Raw genomic sequence first — 27154 nt, forward strand, 5'->3', positions numbered from 1 at the left:
CTCTTTTCAGCCAGGATTCTGGGCTTGGTACTCTTTCTAAAACAGTGAGGTGTAAAAAGTGAATTGTCTTAAGGTTGTTTGAGCATTTGCACAGACCTGTTATCCATTCAGAGAGGCGGTCCTAGGAGGAGAAACGAAAGAGTGAAGCAAAAAATAATGTACGGCTCACTCCCACATGATCCTGGTTCCCGCCAGTACATGCTTGTCCCTCCCTCTAAAAAGTAGACGGTCCACTGCATGCGGATAGATCTTATGAAGGAAATAATGAGCATAAAAATGCTTGGCCTGGTACCTGCGTAATAGAGCCTCAAAAAATGCTGAGTTGGGAAAATGTTGCTTGAGGTCTCAACTCCAACAACTAGGCAGTTACATGGGCTACTCGTCACGAAAGCGAGGAAGGCATGAGTGTGTGGAGAAGCCAATATTGGAGAGGGAGGGGCACCTCTAGACCCATTTTCTGTTTCCAGTTATTGGATCTGCATATATTACATGTTCCCTTACTCCTTTGTGAGATGCCGGGGTGACAGAAGGTATCTTCCAGGTACCTTATTATCACTGTGTGCAGTAGGGGGACATCAAGTACAGAAGAATTCTCCAGTCTCATCCCCTCTGGTATTGGAAGGCTATCCAAAAAGAGTCTCCAACCATACAATAAAATAACAGAACCCATTTATCCCAGTCACGTTCCAGTATGTAGGGTCAGTTTTCTTGTAGGAGCTCAACTCTATTCTGAGATCATAGTAATTAAACTGAGCTAAGTGTAGCAAAAGAGTACATGTTACAAACTCAGTTAAAATTCTCCAGTGAAGAGCTCTCTGCTTGTAGCGGTTACCCTGCGTCCAGCGCTGTGAACAACCCCATTTGGGGCATTGTTAGGCAGTTCTGTTGACACAGGAATACATTTCATATGATTATCATAAAATTGTGGCCTGGAAATTGAGCAGCCATGGCGCTGCATCTCAGACTCACGTTTATAATAAGCTGTAATAAAGTAAACATTTTAAATGGATTTAAGAACAGGCATTACTTATGATCACAAATGTAAGTTCAGTTGAAGTGCTTTTGAAGCCCAATATAACAAAGCAAACAGATTTCCTGGCGTTATTAACATAATTGTTCTCTGTTGGATTTCGATTTCTAAAGAGTTATTTAAGCCAAAAAAAAAAAAACCAGCAAAAAGAAATGTAAGAATGAGCTACTTTTCCTTTTATTATGTCAGATTAAAACAAAAAATCCCAGATGTTCACTCTGCCACTTCCCCTAACTTACCAAATCATTGCCAACCTCTTTAACTGGGAGTTGATATTTCATAATTAATTAGGGGTTAAATTCAGCTGTTTGCTGTGCCATCAGCAGGCTCTGGAGTGGGGCTACCCAGCATTCATCTGCTGGTGAAACTCCAGGCTGTACTGTGTGATGGTTAAAACAGGGACTTAGCCCCCGCCCTTTCCTAAGGACAGACAATGACTAGAATGTCCACTGAACACCGTAGTGGGGGGGACATGACTGTGTGTAAATTTGGCACCAATTAGATGGGTAGGATTCAGTTGTTCCTGGAATGTTTCAAAAGCAAAAATGGAAACGAGAGTGGTAACATCTGAAGTGTGGTAGCAAGTTAAAGCGGTGACGATTTGGAGCCCTCGGGCACAGAACAGTACCAGGAGGTGATCGCCCTGTCTTCTGTGGCAGCCAGCAGCTGGCTGTGAGTGTTCGCACCTTGTTACTTTCCAGCACTCCAATTCTGAATAAACCCCCCAAACAAACATCCTTCCTGTATTGTCATTTGGTCAGAGCAGACCCTCAAGCAGTGAGCCAGAGGCACAACATCCACCACTGCAGAAGCCATGGAGCTCAGGGTGGCAGGTGTCCTGGCCTAAAAGTTGGCACAGGTTGGCACTGGTGGGAGGAGCATCGTCGGAGACTCACTCAGTGCTTTCTGTAGTCGTGGGGCTGAGCTGACTTAGTCAAAATTCGAGGGAGGCGCACTAGGATGAGAATATCCTGTAACATGCGATTTAAAAGCGTTCCTGCCAAGCATGCCACTTACCTGATATGTTATTTTTATGAAGCATCAGGATTGTGCTAGGTACTTTTCAGAGGAAAGGTGAAAAGCCACCCACCTTATTTTAATCTTCAGACTTAATTCCATGTAGTTTAGCACTACAGTCCAGAGAATAATTTCGTTCCTCATAGGCGACCACGGCTACCTTATTCAGAATATACTCTCTGGAGGCTTGATAAGAGCAGTTGAGTGGTAAGATATGTGTGTTGGTGGGGGGGGTAAGGGGAGGATTGCCCATGTACTTTTTGCTCTTTATTCCCGCTAGGACGCATTGCCATATATCCTCACCAGGACTGGACTAGAATGAAAACCTAACAGAGTGTGGGCGTGGGGGAGGGAGGGAGCTAAGTGAGAGATTTAATCTGGTTCCAAATGTGAGTTCTCATCTCTCAAAAATTGGGCAATCACATACTTCTAAATGTAGACATCTTTACATAATAGTATTTTTGTGCATTTTACATACATGAATAATTCTTTGCAAAGATTCCCCCCCCCCCACCCCCAAGTTTGAAAATAAAAGCAGATAAACCGGTTTCCCGGACAGAAAAGACTGTTTTAAATCACTGGAGCCTACTAAAAATTTAAATAGCTCTAATCATCACTGAAATCGTCCTCTGTTGTGTATTACTCAGCTGAAAGCACTTTAATTTCACAGACGTGACTTAGGACGCTTCCTTTGTCTACTCCCGCATCTTTTCCCTCCCCACTATAGAGATTTCCTCCTAACTTCTGTCCAGGCCTCTTTTCTCCACACTAGTATTAGCCAACCCATGGCACTGGAGGCTGGTGAGTTTTTTGTCTGTTTGCTCATTTTTGTTTGTTTTTCTCATGCAGCCCGTGTTTCTTACCGTTTCTGTTTTAGAAGATTATATCACATTAAACTTAACATGACCTAAAGGGATCCGCACATTGCCTGTAGTTTATGGTGACTGCAAAGGATACTCCATTAGCATTTAGTTATTTAGTAATTTCTTGATGAGGAGTGAACAACAATAAAAGTTTCCTTTTCCTCTAGCATGAAGGATAATAAAGTATATAAAGTGCCCTGCACAGTGCTGGCTACAAAGCAGGTGTTCAAAAACTGTTCATTCCCTCCCTTTCCCTTCCCCAAGAAGGAAAAAAATCTCAGTCAATAATTTTAAAAGTAAATATCTCTGAAGGAAAATAAATCTCTTAGTTGCTGTACAGAAGAAGCTAACACAACATTGGAAAGCAACTATACTCCAATAAAAATTAATTCAAAAAAATAAATATTTTAGGTAAAAACATTAAGTTAGTTTTGAGTACAAGTTACCAAAGTAATGAATTTGCTATTTCATCTGGTTTTATAATCTCCTCAATGCATGAATGTTCACACCCATAAAGATACACTAATTCATAGACATAATGCAGGATGCACTTTAGTACTTAGATATTTCAGAATAAAAGTGTTTGATTTGATGACCTTCAAGTTTCCTATCAACTCCAGAATATTGGATTTTATGAAAGGTATTTGTAGTGTGTTTTGGGAAAAAAAGATCTTTGTTTTTGAGGAAGGTATTTAGGGACTGTGACAGCTGATACAGATAATTTATTGTAACCATTTTTAAACTTTCAACCTCTTCTGAGTGGTTTTTGATATCCCCAATACCTGGAGCTAAGGAGGCAGATTTAAATAAATCCATCGTGAATGTCATTCAGAAGGTACATAAAGATACAAAACAGAACTCCAGGGTTTTGAGCAGTGTACTGTCACTCTGTGTTTGTGTAATGCTTTTGTCAATAATTCCAGAACTTCTTTCTCAAAGAAGAAGAAATATAGTTGTTGAGAAAGCATATATAAAAATAGAAGGCAGTGTGCATGGCAAAGTTACAGCTACTGTGGTCCAAGTATCTCAGTGAGAGTCTGCACTGACCCGAGGTGCTGAGTTGTGAGAAAGGAATCCTGGAAAGCTTTGTTTGCTCAGATGGGTCGCAGTCACCACAGAGCATTATCACTAAACTAAGGAGTTCTGTGTCCCTAAGCTAATGATTCAAAGGTGTTGTGGGTCTGTGCCCATTAATGCTGATAGGGCAAATCAAGTCATTTTAAAGACCAGGTTTACTCTGGAAGATGATCAAAAGGGAAGAGTGTCAACCTTTTTTTTTTTTTTTTTCCTCTAAATAGTAGGCAGAACAGGAAGGAAATCTTTACTTATTATGGTAGCATTTTGGTTTATTGACACATTGATCCAGCTGGAGGACAGTTCTCTTGAAAAGAATAGACAGGTTTTAAATGGGTCAGTGGAAAGAGATAAAGTTATATGTAACCAGCATGTATTGCTAAAGGAATAAAAAAAATGAACATTATTGGACCCAAATTATTAGCAAGTCCTTGGAGAGTAAATGATGGACTCGTTGAAGTAAATTTGAACTATGCATTGACATTTTAGTGACCTGCCTAGCTCAAACATTAGATCCAGTGTATTGTGAACTTTGTTAAGCATGGATATTTAATGACCGGTAACACGATTTTAAGTTAGGTGTTTGTTACTGCCAATAGATAGACCATTTATCAAACTCAATCTGACAGATATACTTTATGAATTGCTTACTTTGGCTGTGAGACAGACATCTTAAAAAACAAGCAACATCAGTCAAGTCTGTCATGGTACTTATAACTATTTAGAAAGAAAAACGTGTTAGGCATGCATATTGCATTTTAGCCTCCTCCCCACATTAATGGTACAGGCAGAAATTGTAGATATTTCGGGTTTGGTTCCAGACCACTGAAATAAAGCAAATATCGCAATAAAGCAAGTCACCTGAATTTTTTGGTTTCTCAGTGTATATAAAAGTAATGTTTACACCAAACTGTAGTCTATTAAGTGTGCAATAACAGCATTATGTCTAAAAAAATGTACATACCTTAATTTAAAAATACTCTATTGCTAAAAAATGCTAACCATCATCAGACAGAGCAGGGTTGCTACAAACCTTCAATTTGTAAAAAAAAAAAAAAACAAAAAACACAATATCTGTGAAGTGAAATCGAAGTGCAGTAAAACTGCCTATAGGCATACAATCTATGCCTATAGATTGTAAAGCTTTCCTTGGTTGTATATTGTTATTATCCCACGTGTGCACTGAACCCGTGATCTACTTATAAATTCTCATCATGCTTGGTACTAAACAGTGCGATACATTGTGCCATAGAGTTTGGCAGTCTGTTTAGTGAGCTGTTAACCATTACCTCACCTTACCTGGCAGAGCTGCCTGTTCTGCCCACACAACCTTTTTCTTTTGCTTGTCATTGCCCATGGAAAGGTCTTCAGTCCAATAATGGCTTCTCATTTGGTCGAGAAATCAGACAAAAGCTTTGCAGCTGTGAAATGCAGCCCATTTTAAAATTAACCTATTGTAAATCCTTAATGATTGAGAAATTCTGCAATTTGCCGTGATGTGTGGTTCATGCACACGCAACCAGAATAGCAAACAGCAGAGATGGTGCAGGTCAACATGGTGGGCGTTTGAAAAGTAAAGGAAAAGAAACTTGATAAGACATCGTGCTTGGTTCAAACCAGCATGTTATGTTCTCCCGCCCTTCGTCTGTCACACATCACTTCGCCTCCCACCCACAGGCTCTCCCAAGTGGAATATAATCCTTGGAAATACTTACTTAAATTACAGTTTATTACACAAGAAGTAAAAGCTTCCACAAGTGTAGTTTACCTTTGCCTCCTGTAATACTTTTTCAACCTAGAGCCTAAATTCTTAGGGAAAAGGAGGGCACAGGTTTTTGAGTCACAAAGACCTAGAATTTGAATTTTGATACCAAAACAAATTAACTCTGTATCCTTATGCATGTTACTTAAATTCTCTGGGCTTGAGTGTCCACATCTGGAAATCTCACTGGATTCATATACAGATTAAATCAGATTATAAAACCTAATAGGGATGCAGTATGTTTCTCTGCCTCTTACTGGCTATGAGACTCTTAATCAAATTCCTTAACTCCTCAGTGCCTTGGCTTCTCTATCTGTAAAAACGGGGATACTTCCTAGAGCCGTTGCGAGGATTAAATAAATGAATCCACATGAAGTACTTAGAACAGTGCTCAGCATCTAGTAAGTATTCAATAATTATTAACCATTCTGGCTGACAGATATTAAACAGATAATCAACAAAAAAATTATATTTACAAATAATGATAAACAAGGTAGAGGAAAAGTTGTACAACTTATACGAGCTAGAAAAATAAGCAGGGGCTATGTCATTTAGTGCTGTGTCATGAGAAGCCACTGATAAGGGGATGACATGATTTGATTTACTTTTTTTTTTAATTGACATTTTTCTTGTTTCTTTTTTGTTTTAATTCATCTTTCAAAATTTACCTACAATAAATTCACTCCTTTTGATGTACAGTTCTGTGAGTTTAGACAAATGCATACAGGTGTATAGCCACCACTAGAATCAAGCTATAGTACAGTTCCATCACTTCCCCCCAAAATCCCACATGACACCCTGGTATAAGCGATCATTTCTCCCACTCCCAAACTCTGCAACCACTGTTCTGTTGTCTGTTCCTATAATTTTGCCTTTTCCTAGGGTATCATGTACATGGAATCACATAGTCTATGTAGCTTTTAAAATCTAGCTTCTTTAACTTAGCATACTGTATTTGAAATTCATCCATGGTATTCCATTTATCAATAGTTTATCAATAGTTCTTATTGCTGGGTAGTATTCCATTGCAAGGCTGTACCAACAGCCTTGTTTGTTTTATCTCTTTACCAGTTGAAGGGCATTTGAGTTATTTCCAATTTGGGGTGATTATGAGCGGAACTACTGCAAACATTTGTATTCAGGTTTTTATGCAAACGTATGTTTTCATTTCTCTTGGGTAAATACTTAGGAGTGGGGTCGCTGGCTCTTTTGGTAAGTGTATGTTTAACTTTGGAAGACAGTTAAGAAACTGCTAAACTGTCTTCCAAAGTGGTTATAGTATTTTGCATTCCCACCAGCAATGTGTAAGAGTTCAGTTGCTTGGCATTGTTGTCAGCATTTGATACTTATTTTAGACTAGCTAACAGGTGCATAGTAGTGTCTTACTGTGATTTCAATTTGCATTTTCCTAATGACTAATGATGTGTTGAGCATATTTTCATGTACTTATTTGCCATTCATATATCTTCTTTGGTGAAGTTTCTGTTCAGATTGTCCATTTTTAAATTGTGTTGTTTATTTTCTTATTATTGAGTTTTAAGAGTTCTTTATGTAGTCTGGATACAAGTCTTTTGTCAGAAATGTTATTTACGAATATTTTATCCTAATCTCTGTCTTGTCTTTTCATTCTTTTAACAGCATCTTTAGATGCAGAGCAGAATTTTATAGCTTTAGGTTTTTTGTTTAAGTGTACTTTCTGTTTTGAGTTAATTGTGTGTAAGATGAAAGATATGGGTTGAGGTCCATCATTTTGCATGTGAATATCCAATTGTTCCAGCACCTTCTGGTGAGAAGACTCTTCTTTCTCCATTGTATTGCCTTTGTTCCTTTGTCAAATGTCAATTGACCTTATAATTGTGGATCTCTTTCTGGGCTGTCCTGTTCCACTGATGTATGTGTCTCTCTACTCACCCGATACCATACTGTCTTGATTTCTGTAGCTTTATATACTAAGCCTTGAAATCAGTTAGTGTAAGTTCTCCAACTTTGTTCTTTTTGTTTTGGCTGTTCTAGTGTCTTGGGCGTTCCCTATGAATATTAGAATTAGGTTGTCTATATATATAAAAATTCTTTTGGGATTTTGCTTATGATTATGTTGAATCTGTATAGTTAACATCTTAGCAATATTGAATCTTCCAGTTTGTGAGCATGATATATCTTTCCATTCATTTAGGTCCTCTTTGATATCTTTCTTTCATTGGTGTTTTGTAGTTGTCAGCATACAGATTCTGCATGTTTTTTTTTTTAAATACCTGTTTCATGTTTTTGAATGTTACTATAAATGATACTCCTTAAATTTTAAATTTCCAACTATTCTTTGCTAATATATAGAAATACAATTGGTTTTAGTATATTAACCTTGCAACCTTGTTAAACTTACTAGTTCTAGGAGCATCTTCATAGATTCCATTTATGTAAGTGATCGTGTCTTATGTGAATATAGTCTTTTTTCTCCCTTTCCAACCGGCATGTATTTTATTTGTTTTTCTCTTAAGCAAAGGAATGATTTGATTGGATTTACATTTGTCAAAGACCAATCTGGCTGCACTGTAAAGAATTGATTGGGGCTTCCCTGGTGGCGCAGTGGTTGAGAGTCCGCCTGCCGATGCAGGGGACACAGGTTCGTGCCCCGGTCTGGGAAGATCCCACATGCCGCGGAGTAGCTGGGCCCGTGAGCCATGGCCGCTGAGCCTGCGCGTCCGGAGCCTGTGCTCTGCAGCGGGAGAGGCCACAACGGTGAGAGGCCCACGTACCGCAAAAAAAAAAAAAAAAAAAAAAAAAATTGATTGGATGGGGAAAATGTAGAGAAGAAACCAGTGTGGAAGCTGTTGCAGGAATCTGACAGTGAGGGCTTGGGCTGTGATGATGGTAGTAAGAAAGGAGACAAATACTCAATGTATTTTAGAGATAGAACTGGTAATGCAGTGAATAGGAGGGAAGATAAAAGGGGAAGGGAGCAGAGGACACTAAAGCTTCTGTCACGAGGAACTGGGTGAATGGAGTTAATCATTTATTGAGATAGAGAAGATGAGTGAGGAATATATATGTTAGTGATCTAAGTCAATGAATGAACTTAACTTGATAGAAATTCTCCTCTGTACCCATCATCTAGTTTTTGTACCTCAAGCAAAGTTTTTCACTGCTCTGGTTGGTTTCCACTAAGTGCTAGATATAAGTCTACATATGGGTTTAGAGACTAGGATCTGGGGAAGGATGAATGAAAACGCTATGGGGCAGAGATTATCAAACTTTCTTGGTTCATGTTCCCTCATAGACATTTCTAATCCAAAAGAAATACCTAACAATTCCATTTATTAAGTGGATTGATCCAAACTACTTAATAAATGTTTATGTCCTAACAGCTTAGCATGTGTTATGGACTGCATAATTTCTTCTTTCTTTTTTTCTTTTCTTAGTTTAATCTGTCATTATATTAAATACTATACTCATAGAATTTTTTAAAACTCCACTTTATATTGTCACATCACACATCTTCTCAGTTCCAGGCAGGCGGGGGCATGGAACTCCTCCTACTTGAGCCACTACCCTCTGGCCCCCATAAAGCTTGTAGCAGTCTGCTATGCACACTGGCACAGTGGTCATCCTAAAACGGCCTTAGGATGGGAATTGCCTTTGTTTCTCTCCTGAGCTGGATGAACTCCCTTGATTCCACATCTTCCTCTTTGTTTTCATTGTTGCCCTCATGTTGATGAAATAAAACTTTGGTAATCTCCTAGAAAAGAAAGTATGAAATACTAAAATTTTAAGAATTTGCATGCATGAAAATGTTCTGCTGTCACTCTTGTTTCATATTTTGTCATGATATAGAATTTAAATTTGGAATTTTTTTAAAAGAAACTTGAAAATGTAATTCCATTTAAGGACCGCGTAATTTCTTAAACCTTGGAATCAGATTATACACCACCAACCTCATTTACTTTCCACATTGATTTTGGTGATACTTGGTTTTTATCAATGACAATAACCACTGAATACTCAGCTTTGCAGAGATGTGTTACCCAAAGGAATCTCATGTTGAAAATGCGAACTCCTGCCAACTAATAGTTTGCTTGGTGTCCAACACGTGCCACTGTGTTTCCTGGGAAATTTAAAGTACCCCACAGTGCCTCTCTATAAGGTTGTCTCATTGCACAGTTTGGGAACTGTGGACTTAGGACCTTATTCCAAGACTTTTTGTTTTCTGTTTAAAGGTTTATCTCTTCCTGTTGTTTTTGTATCTCTACATTAAAAACCAATCTCATGTTTATCATCTTTTATGAAACATAGTTTATTTTAGGAATTTTTTATTATTAAAAATTATGAAAGTTAAGCATGTATTATGTAGAAAGTTTGGACAATACAGCAGAACACAGAGAAGAAACTAAGTCATTCCTAACTCCACCATCTACCAATAACCAGTACTAACATGTTGTTGCTTTATCTGCCCAGTTATTTTATATGAAGATGTATTATATTTTGAATAATAACTACAACTAACTCTGATTTTATAAAAAGGTAATAATCTGTAGTTTAGTGGGGATTTCATACCCTGGAATTGTGACTCGTCTGTAATGACCTTTGGGATAAATAAGACCGAGTTCTAGCTGCTTTCTTTTTTTTTTTTTTTTTTGCGGTACCCGGGCCTCTCACTGTTGTGGCCTCTCCCGTCGCGGAGCACAGGCCCCGGACGTGCTGGCTCAGCGGCCATGGCTCATGGGCCTAGCTGCTCCGCGGCACGTGGGATCTTCCCGGACCGGGACACGAACCTGTGTCCCCTGCATCGGCAGGCAGACTCTCAACCATTGCGCCACCAGGGAAACCCAAGCTGCTTTCTTTTTATTGGTAACTTTCATTAGTTGAACTCAGGATTGGAGGGCTTGAAGACCCCACCATTCATGAGAGAGAGGCTTCCTGCTACTGTTTCTAACCTAGCAAATGTGAAGTGTGTTATTTACACAGTAGTTCTTCATTATAAAGGTGCAAAAAACACAAATGGATTTTAGTGAAGGAACGTTGTTTGAAGTGATTAAGTCTAGCATATTTTTAAAAAGGGTAGCTTGTCAAAGGTTTTATTTTCTCTAGTCGATGGATGCACTTGCTAAAAATAATATATTAAGGTCCTACTATAAGGTAGTAGTTCTAAAAGATTGTCTAATAATTCAGGTTTAAGCTATTTGTATTGTCCTGACACCACAAGGAAAACTTTTATAATTCCATTTCATTTCTGATTTATTTGTTGTTTTATTTTCTCTGCCTTCATTCATAAGTACTAGACTTTGAAGTTGCATACGTGGAAACAAGATTTTTGTTTGAGTTCATCTACTTGAAATACATTTTAAAAATTCACCTTCTGTCACACTACAGAGTTAGAGCTTGAGTAGAATTTTAAATTCAGAAAAGAAAAAATGGTCAATGTAGTTTAGTTCCAGAAAGCAGTTCACAAAAGATGCAGTGGAAACTTCTAAGTATATATATATACACACATATATTCATATTTAGAGTCTCATTGTTACTCTTTGTCTGTCTCACACTCACTCCTCTTTCCCCCTCCCTCTCTTTTTCCTCAATAATTGAAAATTCTCACCAAAACAAGTGGTGTGTGTTAGTACTTTTTTAGCATAGTCTGGACTGTCGAAGACTAATTTTTTTCTTGTAAAATCCTGGTAGAGGACCCCATGGCTGACTCTAGAGCTGAGGCAGAGAAAAGACAAGATGAGCCTAGAGTAGTAGCTTTTATTGCCAGGGACTAAATGCTATGCATACATAAGTAATTAAATTGGAAGCAAGTTAAAAGGACACAGGAGCCAACCTGAGAGAGTTCCCAGTGGCTGAAACTAGAACAATTTGAGCAAGAAAATAAATGACAATACTACTTTATCATAAGCCAAAGAATAAAATAAATACCCATGAGTTCTTACTGATACAAGTAAGCAAATAAATAAATGAGGGGAAAAGGCAAATCTTCCTTACAGAAGAAATCCAGATAATAAATGTAGAAGGAATGGAGAAAATAGAAAATTCCATTAGAACGCCACAGTAATAATTGCTGCAGGCAAGATTCATGGATGAATGCTAAAATTAATGAGCAAAACTTTAAGAAGAAAAGGGATGTTTGTCTAGCCTCAAAATCTCTCTCCCAGGAAATGTATTGATCTCTGTGGTGCTTTTAATAAATGTCCACAAATTCTTTGATACCCTTCCTTCCAGCAAGTGGCTTAATTCCCTTATCTCTGAGCAGGGCTAGACATAGTGCCTGGAACTAAGAGTATGGTAGCTTCACAGTAGAGAAACCTGGCAGATACCATCTTCACCAAGTGATCAGGGTTTGTTTACACCTCCAGGAAGAAATCACGTTGATCTCATCTACCCCCAGACGTTACGCAATGAGAAGGGCGCTTTACCTCTCTGGCGTTCTTTTCCAAAATTCATAACCTCAGTCTAATCATGAGAAGACATCAGGAAATCCCAATTTGAGGAACATTCTACAAAATATCTCACTAGCACTCTTCAAGAGTGTCAAGGAAGGTCTGAGTAACTGCCACAGGTTGGAATAGACTAAGCAGACATGACAACTAAGGAATGCAGTTTCCTAGATTGGATCCTGGAGCAGATAAAGACATTAGTGGAAAAACTGATGAAGTCTGAATCAAGTCTGTAGTTTAGCTGATTGTATTGTACCAATGTTAACTTCTCTCTTGGAGTTGATAAATGTAACATGATATGCGGAATATGAACATTAGAGAAAGTTGGGTAATGGGAATCCTGGAACTCTCTGTACTATCTTTACAACTTTTCTGTAGAGCTAAAATTGTTTCAAAATTAAAAGTTAAAAAACTCCCAGCTTACTGGTGTCTTTCTCAATCCAACGATATTCGTTATTTTAAAGTGTCTCTAGAGCACATTAGTTCAGAGAAATCCCCCTCCCCTTCGTACAGTCTCTCTAGAAAAGAAAGATGAGCTCTTGATAACAAAACGGCTCTCACAGAGCAGGGACAATAAATTCTAGGGGCTTGTGCTCCACCATTAGAGACGGAAGCGCATCTCTGCCTGCTCTGAGCGGCATGGTTCAGCCAGCGCTGATGGTTCGCCTTTTGTGACTTGGTAGTGTGTCCAGCATTTAGGTTCCAAAAAGTATTCCTTTAAAAAAGTGCAGAGAGGAGCAACTGTGGTTCTGCCTGCCTCTGTCTTGGGCCCTTCGTTCCAAGTATTACCATTGACCTGCTAATCTAAAATCTTCAGAGGTACTAGATCTGGTTTCATCTGACTGTCTCTTAACATCGGATTATTGGTAAACTCAAATGGTATCAGAAGTGTGGTACTCAGAAAGATGGATACATGAAAAAAATTTTTTCTTCAATATAAAATACACTGTATTTTCTTTTCTTTTCCTTTTCTTCCTTTTTTTCCCCCCAAAACAGTAGAATCTCATTAATCCAATGTAATTATGGGTACAGATGTGAAATCTTGATTTATAAATATTTTATTCTTATTACCTTCAAGCTCTCATCAACTCACAATAGGATAACAGAGCTGAGTATAAAAGGCTTAACCAGATCCTATTTTAGTAAATAATAATAGGTGATGGCTGAGGATGATTATTGTCATAGTAACAAATCAGAATTTGGATACTAAAGTTCAACTCCTTCCCTGTATGCTAATCATTCTCTTCATCTGACCGTTAGTGAAAACTGTCTTTAGTTTGTATACATATGGAAGATATTATTTTAGATCTTAAATCTATTTTATTACCTAAATACATTTATTAAAAGTTAAACATATTTTATTACCTACCCAAATTGAGTACCTTGCACTGTGTCTATCTTGGGAATATCCCTGGTGTGATCAGTGAAGAACAATGTACTGTTCTTGAGCATGGAAATACGTTTAGGTTAGTGGTAGGTGCATGCATTTTCTGGAAAGCCCTATTTCCCAGATTGTTAATGCGTACCCAGGTAGATACACAGATACTTAATAATACTGCCTAATCGCTGTAGTCAGATGGAGCAACACATAATTTATAGCAATTCTGAGACTAGAAACAGAAGAATGGTAAATATGTGATAAAGATGTACTACGATTGGTAGTCAGTAGAAGTGCAGACTGCACATTATTGATAGCAAGCCATTCTTGTAGATGTGTGTGATACAATTTTCTTGACAGGTATTTTCAAAGTGTACCTTTCCATGTCATCTTGGTATCTTTAGTAAATTTATTTGTACACTTAAAAAAAAAAGCAATGTTTCATTTCCTAATTTTATATTCAATTAAGAATTTTAGTGGTTGTCTACTATGTGCCAGGCACTTTCATTTATTATTGCTCCAATGTCCCAGTGTATTAGAAACTCCTTTGCCCATTTTAGAAATTAGGAAATGGAGAATCTGAAAGGTTTAGAAACTTATCTGTTAGACCCTACTTATGGTATAACATAAGTGGTTACCTTACCTGAATAAGTTGCCTAACACTTGGATATAGATAATGTATCAGAAATAAAAGGAGGTAGATCCCTAGGAAGGGAGGGAGGGGAGTTGAGACTAGAATAATGAATATTTGAGAATAAATTTAGCAAGTTTGCTAAGTAAGTAGAGCATCACTTTCTTGGGCAGGTCTGATTCCAATACACTGAATGTATTGGTCCTGTCAGATTTGTTGAAAATGCAAATAGTCCAATCAAGTGTAACACTCATTAAGGGAAAAGGACTACAATTTGAAAGTTTTTATGGAGATATGCACTGCCTAATCTGTGAATTGAAAGCATCTTTTAAAAATTTGCTTCCCTTCGTATTCCTAGGTGGTAGTGAATATGTGGGTAGAAAAAGGAGAGCATTTCAAATAATCCTAATGAAGTTAACTGATTGCAATCTTCCGTATTGTGAGGAAAAGTTGTTAGCTGTGAAAGATGAGGACAGAATTAAAATATTACCATGACTGGCATTTGATTTGAAACTGCGAAGATAAGCTTAGGTTCCTATTTATGAAAACCATCCTCACAGCCCGATGAAATATCTTTTCAAAGGTTCTGTAGTTGCCATGGATACTTGTTAGCGTTGATAGACTAAGTTGTAATCCATATGCAATCATCTGAGGTGAAGTAACCAAAAAACCTACCAGCTAATATCAAAGGTGGCTTCATCTCTAAATTCATACCGGTTTGGAGATGAAAAGGGTAAATAGCCTAAAGATTAGATTTTTAGTTAATTATCACTGCTTGAAAAGCAAAATAGTTAGGATGCACATTGCCTGAATCAGATCTAATGTTTACTCTTTATGCGTAACTTTTTATCTTAACCAGTAAAGGGGATTTCTTAGATTCCGACATAGGAATTTAGATGGTGTGGTCTTTCTAAAGGTTGTTGAAACCTTCACAGATACTCAGTTTCTGAAAGCCAGAGGGACACAGACAATATCGAAGGCATTGGTCCCTATGGTAACGTATTTGCATTTGGCCCAGAAGTGGCTGGTTTCTCCTTAGCTTCTTTTAATTGCTATATATTGACAACCGTTTTCACGACTATTTATAAGGTGTCAGATTGATGAGCAAGTGTACAAGGGAGTGCGCACCACATCCTTGGGCTTGATTAGATGCTTCGGATGACAAAGAGCTCTGTGTGAAGAGGCACCGAGGTGTTTTTGGCATTTCCCTAATGCGTCTGTCACGTAGTGCAGGCAAGAAGCCTGTCAGATGATTTAAATATTTTCCTCAATTCTCTTTTAAAACAGGTGACAAAAGAGCTAAAACAGTATGACAACAAAATTATAGAATGCAAATTCGAGAACAACAGCTGGGTCTTTATGAGACAGAGAACAGACAAAAGTTTCCCTAATGCCTACAACACTGCCATGGGTGAGTGTGACACCCTCCCAGTGGAGGTTACATGAACCACCCCCCCCCAAAAAAACAAAAAAAACCCACAACAACACACAAAAGCTAAAGTGTTAGAACCAAACTGTGCTGCCTTTTGTGGTTCAGCTTTGGGGGCAGAAGGCCGTGTGGACCGCGGAGGGCTCGTGGCAGGTCTGTGCCCCGTGTGGCTCCTGTCCTCCCTCACCTGTGGGCTGCTGCGGGCACCCAGGAGAGGGGTTAAAGGGCAGGAAATCGGGCTGCGGACAGGATGAATTTGTTGAATGACAGCCACAACAAAAGCCATGGTAATTGCAGATCCATTCAAAATGCTGAAGCCATCGTCTGCCAGATGGCAAAAGATGGCATGAGCAGGGGAAATGTAATTTCCAGCTCCTAAGATAGTTTTACAAACAATGAAGAACAAAGTCAATGAAAACCTTAAAAAACATAAAATAAAAAAAAAGAAACGTAAAACCTGCTATGCTGTCCTTCAGGGTGTGCTCTGGGTACAATGTGAGTGCTTTGGGAATTCAGAGTAGTGAGGGTCTTTCATGGGAAACAGCACATATTAATTAGGTCTCTGAGGTGTAAACTACTACTGGCAGCAATTCTGGGTTGCTGTTTTTAGTGGAACTGAAAGAAAAAGACAGATCAAAACCAAGAATAAAGGTTAATAGGATTATGCACTTTGAGTGCTCAGTCAGTGATGATGATGATCGTATGATAAGCTTATGAGATAATATAGAAATTGCCACTTTGAGTTTTGTGGCTTAAAAGTTACTGTTGTACATTCGAAGGTTCTTGTTGGAACTAACGTCTGTGTTCAGACAGGATGCGTTAATTTGGAAAAGAGGAGTAATTAAGCCCGTGTTGTTTTCCTAAAACCAAGTGGGTAAATACAATTTTGATCACATAGGGAAAGGTGCTTTCTTTAATAGTCATTTTGTTGTAATACCTTACTTCAAGCAAGTTACTAAAATAAAGAATAATACGCTCTGCCAGCTACACTGCAGCCTCCCCGTTCGGCGGGCACGGTGGCTGGTGCTGTACACATGCCTCAGTGTGCGCTTCTCTCTGAGAGAGAGAAAGGCTGGAGGACTAGAGCGCGCACTTCCTTTAGAAACTGTGCTTAAATATGGACATAGTGTGACGCACTGGGCGAGATCAATATCCTATACAACCTGTTTGGAGGGATCAAAAACTGTAGTGAAGACAGGCTTAAACCCAAATACTTAAAGTTTGGGTCTAGAATTAATAGTAAAGAGCAGCCACCAGAAATGCACTCATTTCGGGGGTGGGGGAGGGAGGAGCACAGTTGAAGCCACAACACGTCGCCCACGTTGGGAAGATGGAAAGTTTTAGCATGTTGGGACGGAAACGTCTCCCCGTGTCCTCATCTCCCTGGGGCGAGTCAGCCGCCTCCATGAACCCTCACACGAGACTCACGTCTCCCTTTGTCCACAGCCGTGTGCAACAGCATCTCAAACCCTGTCACCAAGGAGATGCTGTTTGAGTTCATCAACAGATGTGCGGCAGCTTCTCAAGGACAGAAGCGAAAGCATCATCATCTGGACCCGGACACGGAGTTCATGCCTCCACCACCTCCCAAAAGACGTTTGATTTAAAGACCTGCCTCTGACTTCAGGATTGAGAGGAAAGATGAGTGAGGAAAAGTGCTGTTGCCCCATTTTCTTTGCGACCAGAGAAATTCAAAACAGAGTGTGGCTTGATGTTGATACACATTTGACTTTAAAAAAAAGAAGAAGAAAGTATTGTAGCCAGCCTGTAAATACTTGATGCATTTGTTTCCTCAGTGCTACAGTACATCATGGACTTAAACATTTTGTTTATAGCTGGTAAATTCAGCCTTACCTTGTGGAATCTGAAGACTGAAATATCCAAAGGTTTAAATGAGATCGAAATCAGTGAAAAAGAGGCCTTGTTTATATACGGATAACTTCCACTTTAATTTATAAAGTTAGCAATCTAGAACTGTGAGCGCCTAGAACACTGTATTTTTTAGAAGTTGTATTTCAACTATGATAGATTTTCCTTTTAAAACATTTAGACAATGGCATTAAATATTCTTGCTATTATTTATCATGGATTTCCTACATTTCTGAAATTCTTGTATTCAAAACCAAATGACAAAGTTGTTAAATATTGTGCTATATTAAAGAACTTGGTCTGGCTTATATCATTTTAAGAAGTTGTTTTGGAAATGGAAAAGTAAAAAAGTAAAGCTCCAATTTTGTTAATTTCATCCTTTCTAGAGGAGGTATATTGAATCTTTTCATCGTCTCTTTCTGTTGTTTGAACTGCAGTATCAGCTATCCAATGTATCCACTCTGGCAGTGGTCCCGAGTTACTTCATAGAACTTAGAGACACACCCGGTCCTGTGTGTGTTGTTCTCCTGGGAGACTTTTGTTCTCTTTCTTTTTTTTGGTTTTAACGCCAGGGCTACTTCTGCTGTACCTAGTGGTAGCACATTGTAAATTACGTTAAAACACACAACTCACTGTGATGATGGGAGTGATATCAGATACAGACAGTGTTGTATTTGTTCCCTTGCACCAAACAGCAAAGGAAATGCCAGCTGACTCCTTTAATTAGAAGGTAATGTCAGTGGAAGAGAATGCTGTCACTAGAAAATGCTCTCCCACTGCTTGATAAATGCAGAGGCAAAGACTAGACATCTGTAGGAACTAAACATCAAGGAAGCCAAGACATTTATTTTCAAAGCCAGAATTCTCTCATCTTCTATTCTGGGAATGCTATTTCAGTTGTACATCTGAATTGAAAAAAACAAAAAACAAAAAACACATTTACTGATAGATAATGGATTTAAAGAGTGGCTAATTGGTCACATGCCATTGTTGGGAAACTGTGTTCTGATTGGTTTGTGAAGGAACTCTTGAAAATTAGCCTACTAGAAGCTAATGTATTTATTTTTAGAGGTACAGGTTTTAAGTATGTGTATTTAAACAAATTTTCATGATCTGAATTTTATATATGTATATGCATATATATGTGAATATATGCAGCAGTGTATATTCTTCTGCTAATACAGTGAGAAACCCAAACAGGTCACGTAGTAGATTGAATATCTGATAGGATTTCTATATCAAATAGCACAGATGAACCAAACATGTATTTATATTCACCCGAGTTTTAATGTTTTTAAACAAGGTTTCTTCCTGCAGTGCTTTTCTATATGAAATACTAGAGTCATGCTTGGGCTTCTTCCTTTATTGTTCCCAAGTTACGTAATGTATAGTGAATTTATTCAAAATGCCATTTTAGTGTTTCTTTCCTAGAGTACTTTTGTGCGTTTGAGCACAACAGGGATTAAAACATCTGACTGCCGCACTAACTATTGAAAAATGGAAATTGGTCAAGGTTTCGTGGTATCTTGTACAAAGCAGATCTAAAAAAAACGCCTATGCAACTCCAAATAGTCCGACGCCTGCTCCACCAGGATTGGTGGCTCTTTTCACAAGGTGCATTGCTTTCTTCCAAATCCGTGTAAACGCAGAAGGCTCTTGCAGATGTAAGAGCAAGCTTTTGTCAGCAGTCTTTAATGGAGTTAAAATGTTTATGGTAATTGTAACCTTTTAAATGAGTTACGTGAAAAGAGCATCTCATTTTTAATACACCCAGATATTTTCTCCTTGCCTTTGTGCATTTTCCAGGACTTCATTTTCTTAATTTATCTTTTCCTTTCAATTGTAGTGAAATATAATAAGTAGATCCCATTTAGCCCCTGAACACATTACCATCTGCAGTGTCATAAAAAGTCATCTGGGAAGTCGGGGTGGGGGGTGGGGGTGGAAGTCTGGAGTCAGGATTTGGGACGTCATGAAAGAAACACTTTCTTTCTCAGCCCACTTCATAATAACTGTTTTCTGACACTGAAGTTTTGTAGATGAGGATAAGAAAACTTTACTTTCCTGAGCTACGACATATAACTTTGCTTTCTGTTTGGAAAAGATGTGGAAGACTCGGCTGCCTGGCTGGTTACATTTGCTTTCCATGAAATGCTCAGAAAATGTCAGGACATTCCTTCTCTTAATTGTGTGTCAGTGCAGTATTGTAATAAAACTACTGATTTAAAATAATAGAAAGTGTATCTACTTTGTTTTCCTGGTGATGCCTCTGTGTCCCTTTATATAACCAACGCACTCGTGTCCCTTTTATTGCTGGCATCAGATCCTGCTGCTGTCCACCACACCCATCAAAATCCACCTGGTTTTGTTGCGTTCTAGAGATTAGCATGAAGACTTGGAAAATCTTCTGTTTTCCTTCCTGAGAAACCGAGAAACTTGGAAGTTAAGAATCAAATACTTCCAGATGGAGAAAACTAATGTGGTAGAGAAAACCCCGGGGCTCAACCCAAAGACCAAGTCTAGGCTCTGCCTCTCGTTGCTTCTCTGTCCTCTCTAGAACTTGTTTCTCCCCGCCCCCATCTATAAGATGCCAAGATTGGATCAGATGATCAAAAAGAAGCTTTTCAGGTCTGACATGATTCTTGTGTAAAAACCAGTGCTTTGTAAACATCCTGTATTCACAATAATAGCAATATGACCATTCTGGAATAGTCTCCGAGCCCAAAGATGCCCTAAAGACAGCCACTCTGTGCAGGGAGGTACCGTCATCAGCCTCATTTGTAGCTGAGGAAGCTCGACCCAAGGTAACATAGCTAGTTAGTTGTGAGCTGAGACCCAAACACAGGTCTTTCTACTCCAGGTCCTAATTTACTGTGCAGTCAGTACTCCCTGAAAGGCTCTGGTACAGCCTCTGTGAGGAGGGCTGCTTCTGTGCCAGGGTCCCAAAGTATTGAAGCTGTTTCTTTGGTGCTAACAGGTAATAGGCTCCAAGCACCTCTCTCCAAAATAAGATGAAGTTGGGAGCAGGAAAATAAACACATTTTTAGGACCTTATTTAACAATATTTAAATGTGAGTGACGCAGAGGCCGTGAAAAGAAGTTTAACAATTCTCATAAAGATGCTAAATTCCAAAGATGCAGTTAGCAAGACATAAGTGGTTAAATCACACACTGGGCCAGCATTTCCTGATTGTCACATAGTTTGCTGTCAACTCTGAGGCTTTGGCAGGTTATCGTCAGCCTTGGTCAATTCCAGATGTGTCCATCCCCTCCCTGGACTCAGCTGTTAGGCGACCTCCCAAGCTTCTAAGAAGATTTCACATTTCACAAAAATCAGTGCACAGATCTGGGGTAGCCAACTGTTTGCCATGAAAGGTCATTTACAAAAAACTGGGTTGCCATCGTTTCATAAAATAAAGGGAATCTTAATACCCGAAAAGGAAGTAAGGCATAATTTAGAAGAAAAAAACATGCATTTACACAGACCAAATTTTGTTTTATGAAAGTCTCACTACACCATCCTTTGCTTCTACATTTAACCCCAAACTGGTGAAAACTTTTTCATAGGCCAGTGTTGGGAATCACTGCATAGGTGAAATTCCAGATCGGGGCTTGTAAGTGGGGAGAGGGCATGAAAACCCCAGGGAAGAAGCAGCCCCTGGTTCCATAGCTGAAGGTCGTTTTCATAGTAACTATCGTCCAGCTACCTCACAATGGTTGATTACATTGTGCTCTTGTGATCGAAGATATATAGGTGAACAATGAAATTATCTGAATGTTTAAAAATACACCAATAGAATGAAACCCTCACCTCTTTGAGGTACAAAAATAAGCATAACCGAATATAACACAGAAAAACAGAATTTGGCTTTGACAGCAAGTCACACCAACAAGAGTCACCAGTTTTCACAATTTCCAAGTCGGCACATGGTCTGTTTTCCCTTTATTTATTTATTTTGTTTGTTTGTTTTTTTTGCGGTACGCGGGCCTCTCACTGTTGTGGCCACTCCCGTTGCGGAGCACAGGCTCCAGACGTGCAGGCTCAGCGGCCATGACTCACGGACCCAGCCGCTCCACGGCATGTGGGATTTTCCTGGACCGGGGCACGAACCCGTGGCCCCTGCATTGGCAGGTGGACTCTCAACCACTGTGCCACTAGGGAAGCCCTATTTTCCCTTTAGATTGCCGCCACCGGAATGATCTTTCAAAATTGCGAAGCTGCTCTTGTTTTCCTCTCCAGTCAGAGCTCCCTGGCCCATGACATCAGAGGCCCTGTGTGACCTGGTCTCCACCTGTATATCCAGGTTTGGGTCTCGCCGCAGTGTGACTCCTGGCTGTCCCAAATCTCCATGCTCTCTGCACTCAGGAACCTTTGGTGCTTCTGCTTCTGTCAGAAAGCTCCAAGCTCCCTTACCCCCAGGATCAGGGAGGCCTTCCCGCCACAGGTAGCCTCCTGGCTGTCACGCTGTGTCGTGATGGTCTCCCCTGGGCTCCGTGAGCAGAGGGACTCTGTCATACACAGCACAGGGCTCGGCAACAGTGGGCACCCGGCAGTAATTAGGGCGGGAGGTTCACGTGCCTTTTGTACTTGCTATTGAGACTCAGTCAAGATGTGGGAACTATACTCGATATTTTCTTTTTTTGTTTTCTTTTGGCCTCATGCAAGATCTTAGTTCCCTGACCAGGGCTCGAACCCATGCCCCCTGCAGTGGAAGCATGGAATCGTAACCACTGGACTGTCAGGGAAGTCCCTATACTCAATATTTTGTAATAACCTATAAGGGAAAAGAATCTAAAAAAGTATATATATACGTACAATGTTGTGTTAGTTTCAGGTGTACAGCACAGTGATTCAGTTATAAATATATCACTGTGCTGTACACCTGAAACTAACACAACATTGTAAACCAACTGTACTTCAATTTAAAAAAAAAAGATGTGTTTGCTCTTGTCTCCCTCAGTTTAGCTATATAGGAACAGAAAATTTTTTTGTCCCTCTAGCCTTCTCATCATGAAGCACTGATAACATCTCTCGTTTCTTGAGAATTCCTTCACAGCCCATCTCTGATGCATCTTGTATTTAATCCTGATTAGAAGTGTCTTGTCTGTTCTTGCCTTTTGCACTGAAAATGAGTGCTTCTGAGGGAAACTTCTCCGCAGGAAGAATCTTAAGAAAGTGCCCTGGTCTCCTCGCTGTTATATGCTCTGAGGGAGGTGTGAGGGAAGCAGTGTTTTCCATCACATCTTACTTTTCAGGGCAGTTTCACGGAGCTGAAACTAGAAGGCTTCTTCTCCCCACCCACCTGCTCCGCCCGACTTCTGATGTTTCCAAAGAGAAGTCTTTTGTTAGCAGCTGAGGCTTTTCAGTTAGTTTTAAAAATAAATAGCAGTCCGTGATCCCTTAGCGTGGATTGGTGCTTCTAGCCTTGTCTTTTAGAGTGAGAAAGGAAAGTGAAAGATACTCTTCTCGTTGCTACTATCGAATGCTATCTTCCAAGATCTAAAGGAATAAGAAACTTTACTGTTTCTGTAGAAGTTCTGCTTCCCTTCCGAAGGCCATCAGGGGAGCATTGTATAGCTTTCATCTACAGCATAAACACACACTGGAGGTGAGAGCCACAGAGACCCCAACCGAACAGCAGCACAACCAAAACTTTCATATAATAAATTTTCTTGAAAATTCTGCATGTGGGTAGAAACCAGACACCTGGACACATCACATACAGTTGGGATGATGCAGGAGGTGGAACGTGGTCTAGGCCTTGGTGGATGGGTGGGATGAATGGGGAGGGGCAGGTGTGGACAGAGAACGTGGGGAGAGGATGCTTTCCGGGGCTGTGTCTAGAGCTTGTGTGCAGGGCAGTGGTAGGAAATATGGCTGTCCTCAACCCATCCTAAGCTCACCAACCACCTACCCACCGCTGGCCCCTTGATCTCCTTCCAGCTGTTGACCCATTTCTCTCTGTTCCCCTTTCCTTTGGAATTCCTAGAAGGAGGTGATCGCACTCACTTGCTCCTTTTTTCCTCCTCTCTCTTGAACCCACTGCCAACAGGCTCTCGTCCCTGCTGAGACTGCTCGTCACCACCACCAGTGCCTCTGCAGGTCACATCCACTCTCTGAATTGACCCATCAGCACCATCAGTGTTTCAGTTTCTGTTTTATTTTGTTACTTTTTTTTTTGGCCACACCAGTGCGTTATGCGGGATCTTAGTTCCCTGCCCAAGGATGGAACCCACACCCCCTGCAGTGGAAGCGCGGAGCCTTAACCACTGGACCGCCGGGGAAGTCCCTGTCACTTCTTTTTAATGGGAAATTTCCTACATATACACAAATAAGGAAAATGGTAAAATGAGCTCCCCATCTTCCCAGATTCAACAATGATCAACGTGGCAGTTCCTGTTTAGTTTATATACCAACTAGCCCCCCACCCTCCGTTACACACATGCGTGTACACACACAACACACACACACGATTATTTTTAAACAAATCACAAACGACTCCCTCCTCGTTGAACCCTTTCTGTTCTTGGTTTCCAGGCCACCATAGTTCCTTGGCTTTCTTTCCTTCCACCCACCGTTCTCTCTTGCTGAGCTCTCTTTATCTTCTCAACCTTTGCATGTGGTAGTGACCCAGGCTCAGTCCACTGGCCTCTGTGGACACTCTCTAAGAGATCTCTCCTACTCTCTGAACACTAATACCATCTACACACAATTTCCAAACCTATTTCTAGCCTGGATCTCTCTCGTGAATTCTAGACTCAACTATTCAACTGACAACTTGACATCTTCACTTGGATACCTGATGGTCACCTGAAGCTTAATACGCCCCAGACTGGACTTTCCTCCTCCTGTAGACTTCCTTCTCTTCCCACAGGCTTCTCAGAGAGCTCAGTTCATGGCAGTTGTGCTTTTCCAGTTGCTTGAGAATCATCCTTGATTCTTTTCTTCCTCTGACACTTCACATCCAATCAATCCACCAGCAGATGCCAGCGGCACTACCTTCAAACCGTAACCAGAATTTAACAACTTCTTACCCTCTTCAAACCGCTCGTCTCATCTCTTGCCTGGATTATTGCAACAGCCTCCTAACTGGTCTCCCAGTTTTCACTCTCCCTCATCACCTTCTCAATCCAGTCTCTCCACAGCTGTCTGTAGTATTTTTTAGAACATGTCACTCAACTACTCAAAACCTTGCAGGGCCTTCCACCTCATTCAGGATTAAATCCTAAATGCACATCGTCATCCATCCAGGACTACATAACCTGGCCTCCAGCCAACTCTCTCTCATCTCTTCCTTCTTGTTCACTCTGCTCATCGATTCTGGCCCCTTTGCAGTTTCTCCAGCTTGCCAAGCGTGCTCTGACTTGAAGGACTTGGAACTTTCTTTTCCCTTTACCTGAAATGCCCTTCCCCTCGATATCCATAAGTCTCACCCTCATTTCATTCGAGTCTCTAGACAAATGCCGCCTCGTCAAAAAGGACTTCCTGACCATCCCATCTAATCTGCCACTCCCATCACCGTCTACCTTCTTACCCGAATTTATTTTTCTACAAGCGTTATGATCTAACATATATGTTTGCCTGTTGTCTGACTCTCTTTAGAATGTTAATTCCATGGGAACTGAGAATTTGATTTCATTCATTGCAGTATCTCCAGTACCTAGGCCAGTCTGGCACAAAGTGTAGGAGCTCAGTAAATATTTCTAGAATCTATAAATGAACTTGGGTTACACAGATAGGCTGGGGACAGATTATGAAGGGATTTGAATGTCTGGCTAAGAAGTTAAGCTAAATTTGGTCAATAAAGAGCTATTGAAAGCTTTTTTTTTTTTTGCTGCACTGCCCAGCTTGCAAGACCTTAGTTCCCTGACCAGGAATTGAACCCGGGCCCTGGGCAGTGAGAGCATGGAGTCCTAACCGCTGGACCGCCAGGGAATTCCCTATTGAAATCTTTTAAACAAGGGAGTTTTTGGGTGCAATAAACTAGTAATAATCTGTCGAAGGTGGCCAGTTGGGAGGCTATTGTAATAATCCAGGTGAGAGGTAAAGAACCCAGGATAGGGTGGCATCTACCAAAATCGAGGAGATTGGATGTGACAGGCATTCAGGAGGGAGAATCATCAAGATTCGGCAATCAGTTGAGAAACCAAGTTTACCTTCAAGGGTTTGAGCCGAGGTGGGGTGACGGTGCTGCCCTTAACAAAGCAGAGAAGTGGCAAGGAAGAGCTGATTTGGGGCTGGGATGAAGAAGGGGCCTCTGGGCGTGATGAGCAAGAGGTGCTGTCAGGAGATTCAGATGGAATTGTCCAAAGAGAGGGCAGAAATTTAGAACTGGAGCTTGGACAGTCATACCACTAGCAGGATTTTAAATTCGTCCACACAATAGTGATGGTGAAAACAGTGTGTGTAGAAGGTTTGGAGTACAAGAGGGTCAGAAACCCCATTGATAGTGGGTAGGAGAGGGAAAAAAAAACAAAAACTAAGAAAGAAAGTAAGGCATCAATAAGTAAGAAGAGGCTCAAGACGGTACAGCCCACAGTCGATAAGAGAGAAATGTTTCTTTTTTTCCTTTGCCAAAAATAGTTTTATTGAGCATTCAAAGATGAAAAATGCTGAAAGCCAATGTAGTAGCCTTGACTTTTTAATGTCATTACAAATACTGCTTCTTTGAAACCTGGCGCTCATCCGTTTAGCCCCATCTATGAGTTTTTTCGGTTTTTTTCCGAGAGACTTCAGGGCTTTACACTCAAGTCTCCTTAACAAGTCACACAAAACCTCCTGGTCCTGGCCCGAGAGAGAGAAAAGTCTCTTGCTAGAGAGGGCAGGAAATAGTTCTGGTTGCTCCAGAGAGGAGTCAAGGGCTGAGGAAAGGGCCTTGAATTGGGTTTCTAGGTGACCTTCAGAAAGATGATGCTGGTGGCTGAGGTGAAGGGAAAGACAAGAAAAAATAGTAGGAAGTGGAGGCGTTGGGGTTAGGGGCTTCATCTGTGTCAACAGGTGAATTTACTATTCCCAAGAGTAGTGGTTACGCAGGGCGCATTCACTTTGTGATGCTACGTCTAGTGGACGCGAGCGTCTGTTGTACGTGAAGGCAGAGGCTTAGCGCCACCCGCTAAAGCCCTCACCGGCCTCCCAGGAGGCCCCTTCTGATCAGCCATAGCGGCCGTGTGCACAGCAGCTCCACGAGCTCTCTGTCCAGGCTGGGCGGAGTCATGCTGCACAGCTGGCTTCACCCAGTTTCCACGGTGGAGCATCTGTACATCATGGTCCTTGATGTTGGTCATTGCGCTTTTGCCTGCAGGAGCCCAGAGGCAGCTCTCAGCTGGAGGCCACAGTCTATGCCCCACCTGGCCACCATGCGGGCCGGGACAGCAGGGTGTCTTGAAACAGTGACTGGGAAGCTCTCACCCATGGCTGATGAACTATTGTCATGGTCTTCATTTTAGGTATAAGGAGACTGTTTTAAAAATACACCTGCATTCTCCACATTAGGGCTTCCCATTATTTGGAAATAGTTGACATAAAAATAATCCGATTGGATTCAAAGTCCATTTGTTTTATCATAAGAAACATCAGCAAGAAATTACATTTGTACGTAGAAATGAAAAAGAGAAGAGACTGTTGGTTCTTTAAATATAATTTCAGCTGTTGACATTCTGAAAGGTTCCCAAAGAATGG

At 40.4% G+C, this 27154-nt stretch overlaps 1 protein-coding gene across 7 annotated transcripts in view; it reads left to right on the forward strand.

Annotated features, from left to right (window-relative positions):
* The window catches only part of RNGTT (RNA guanylyltransferase and 5'-phosphatase), a 246728-nt gene that overhangs the window by 196511 nt on the left and 23063 nt on the right, over nucleotides 1-27154 (forward strand). For 2 of the 7 annotated variants that reach the window (XM_004264827.4, XM_033418831.2), the window contains 2 exons: nucleotides 15465-15588; nucleotides 17053-19713. The exons of 1 other annotated variant lie outside the window; for it this stretch is intronic. In XM_004264827.4, coding sequence (XP_004264875.1) covers nucleotides 15465-15588; nucleotides 17053-17213 — 285 coding nt within the window. In that variant the 3' untranslated portion in view covers nucleotides 17214-19713. Of the gene's footprint in view, nucleotides 1-15464; nucleotides 15589-17052; nucleotides 19714-27154 lie in introns of those variants that run through there. 4 more of the 7 variants (XR_004480632.2, XM_033418827.2, XM_033418830.2 and 1 more) reach the window with 4 other exon arrangements.

The sequence above is a fragment of the Orcinus orca genome, chromosome 12, assembly GCF_937001465.1.
Source record: "Orcinus orca chromosome 12, mOrcOrc1.1, whole genome shotgun sequence".
NCBI lineage: Eukaryota > Metazoa > Chordata > Mammalia > Artiodactyla > Delphinidae > Orcinus > Orcinus orca.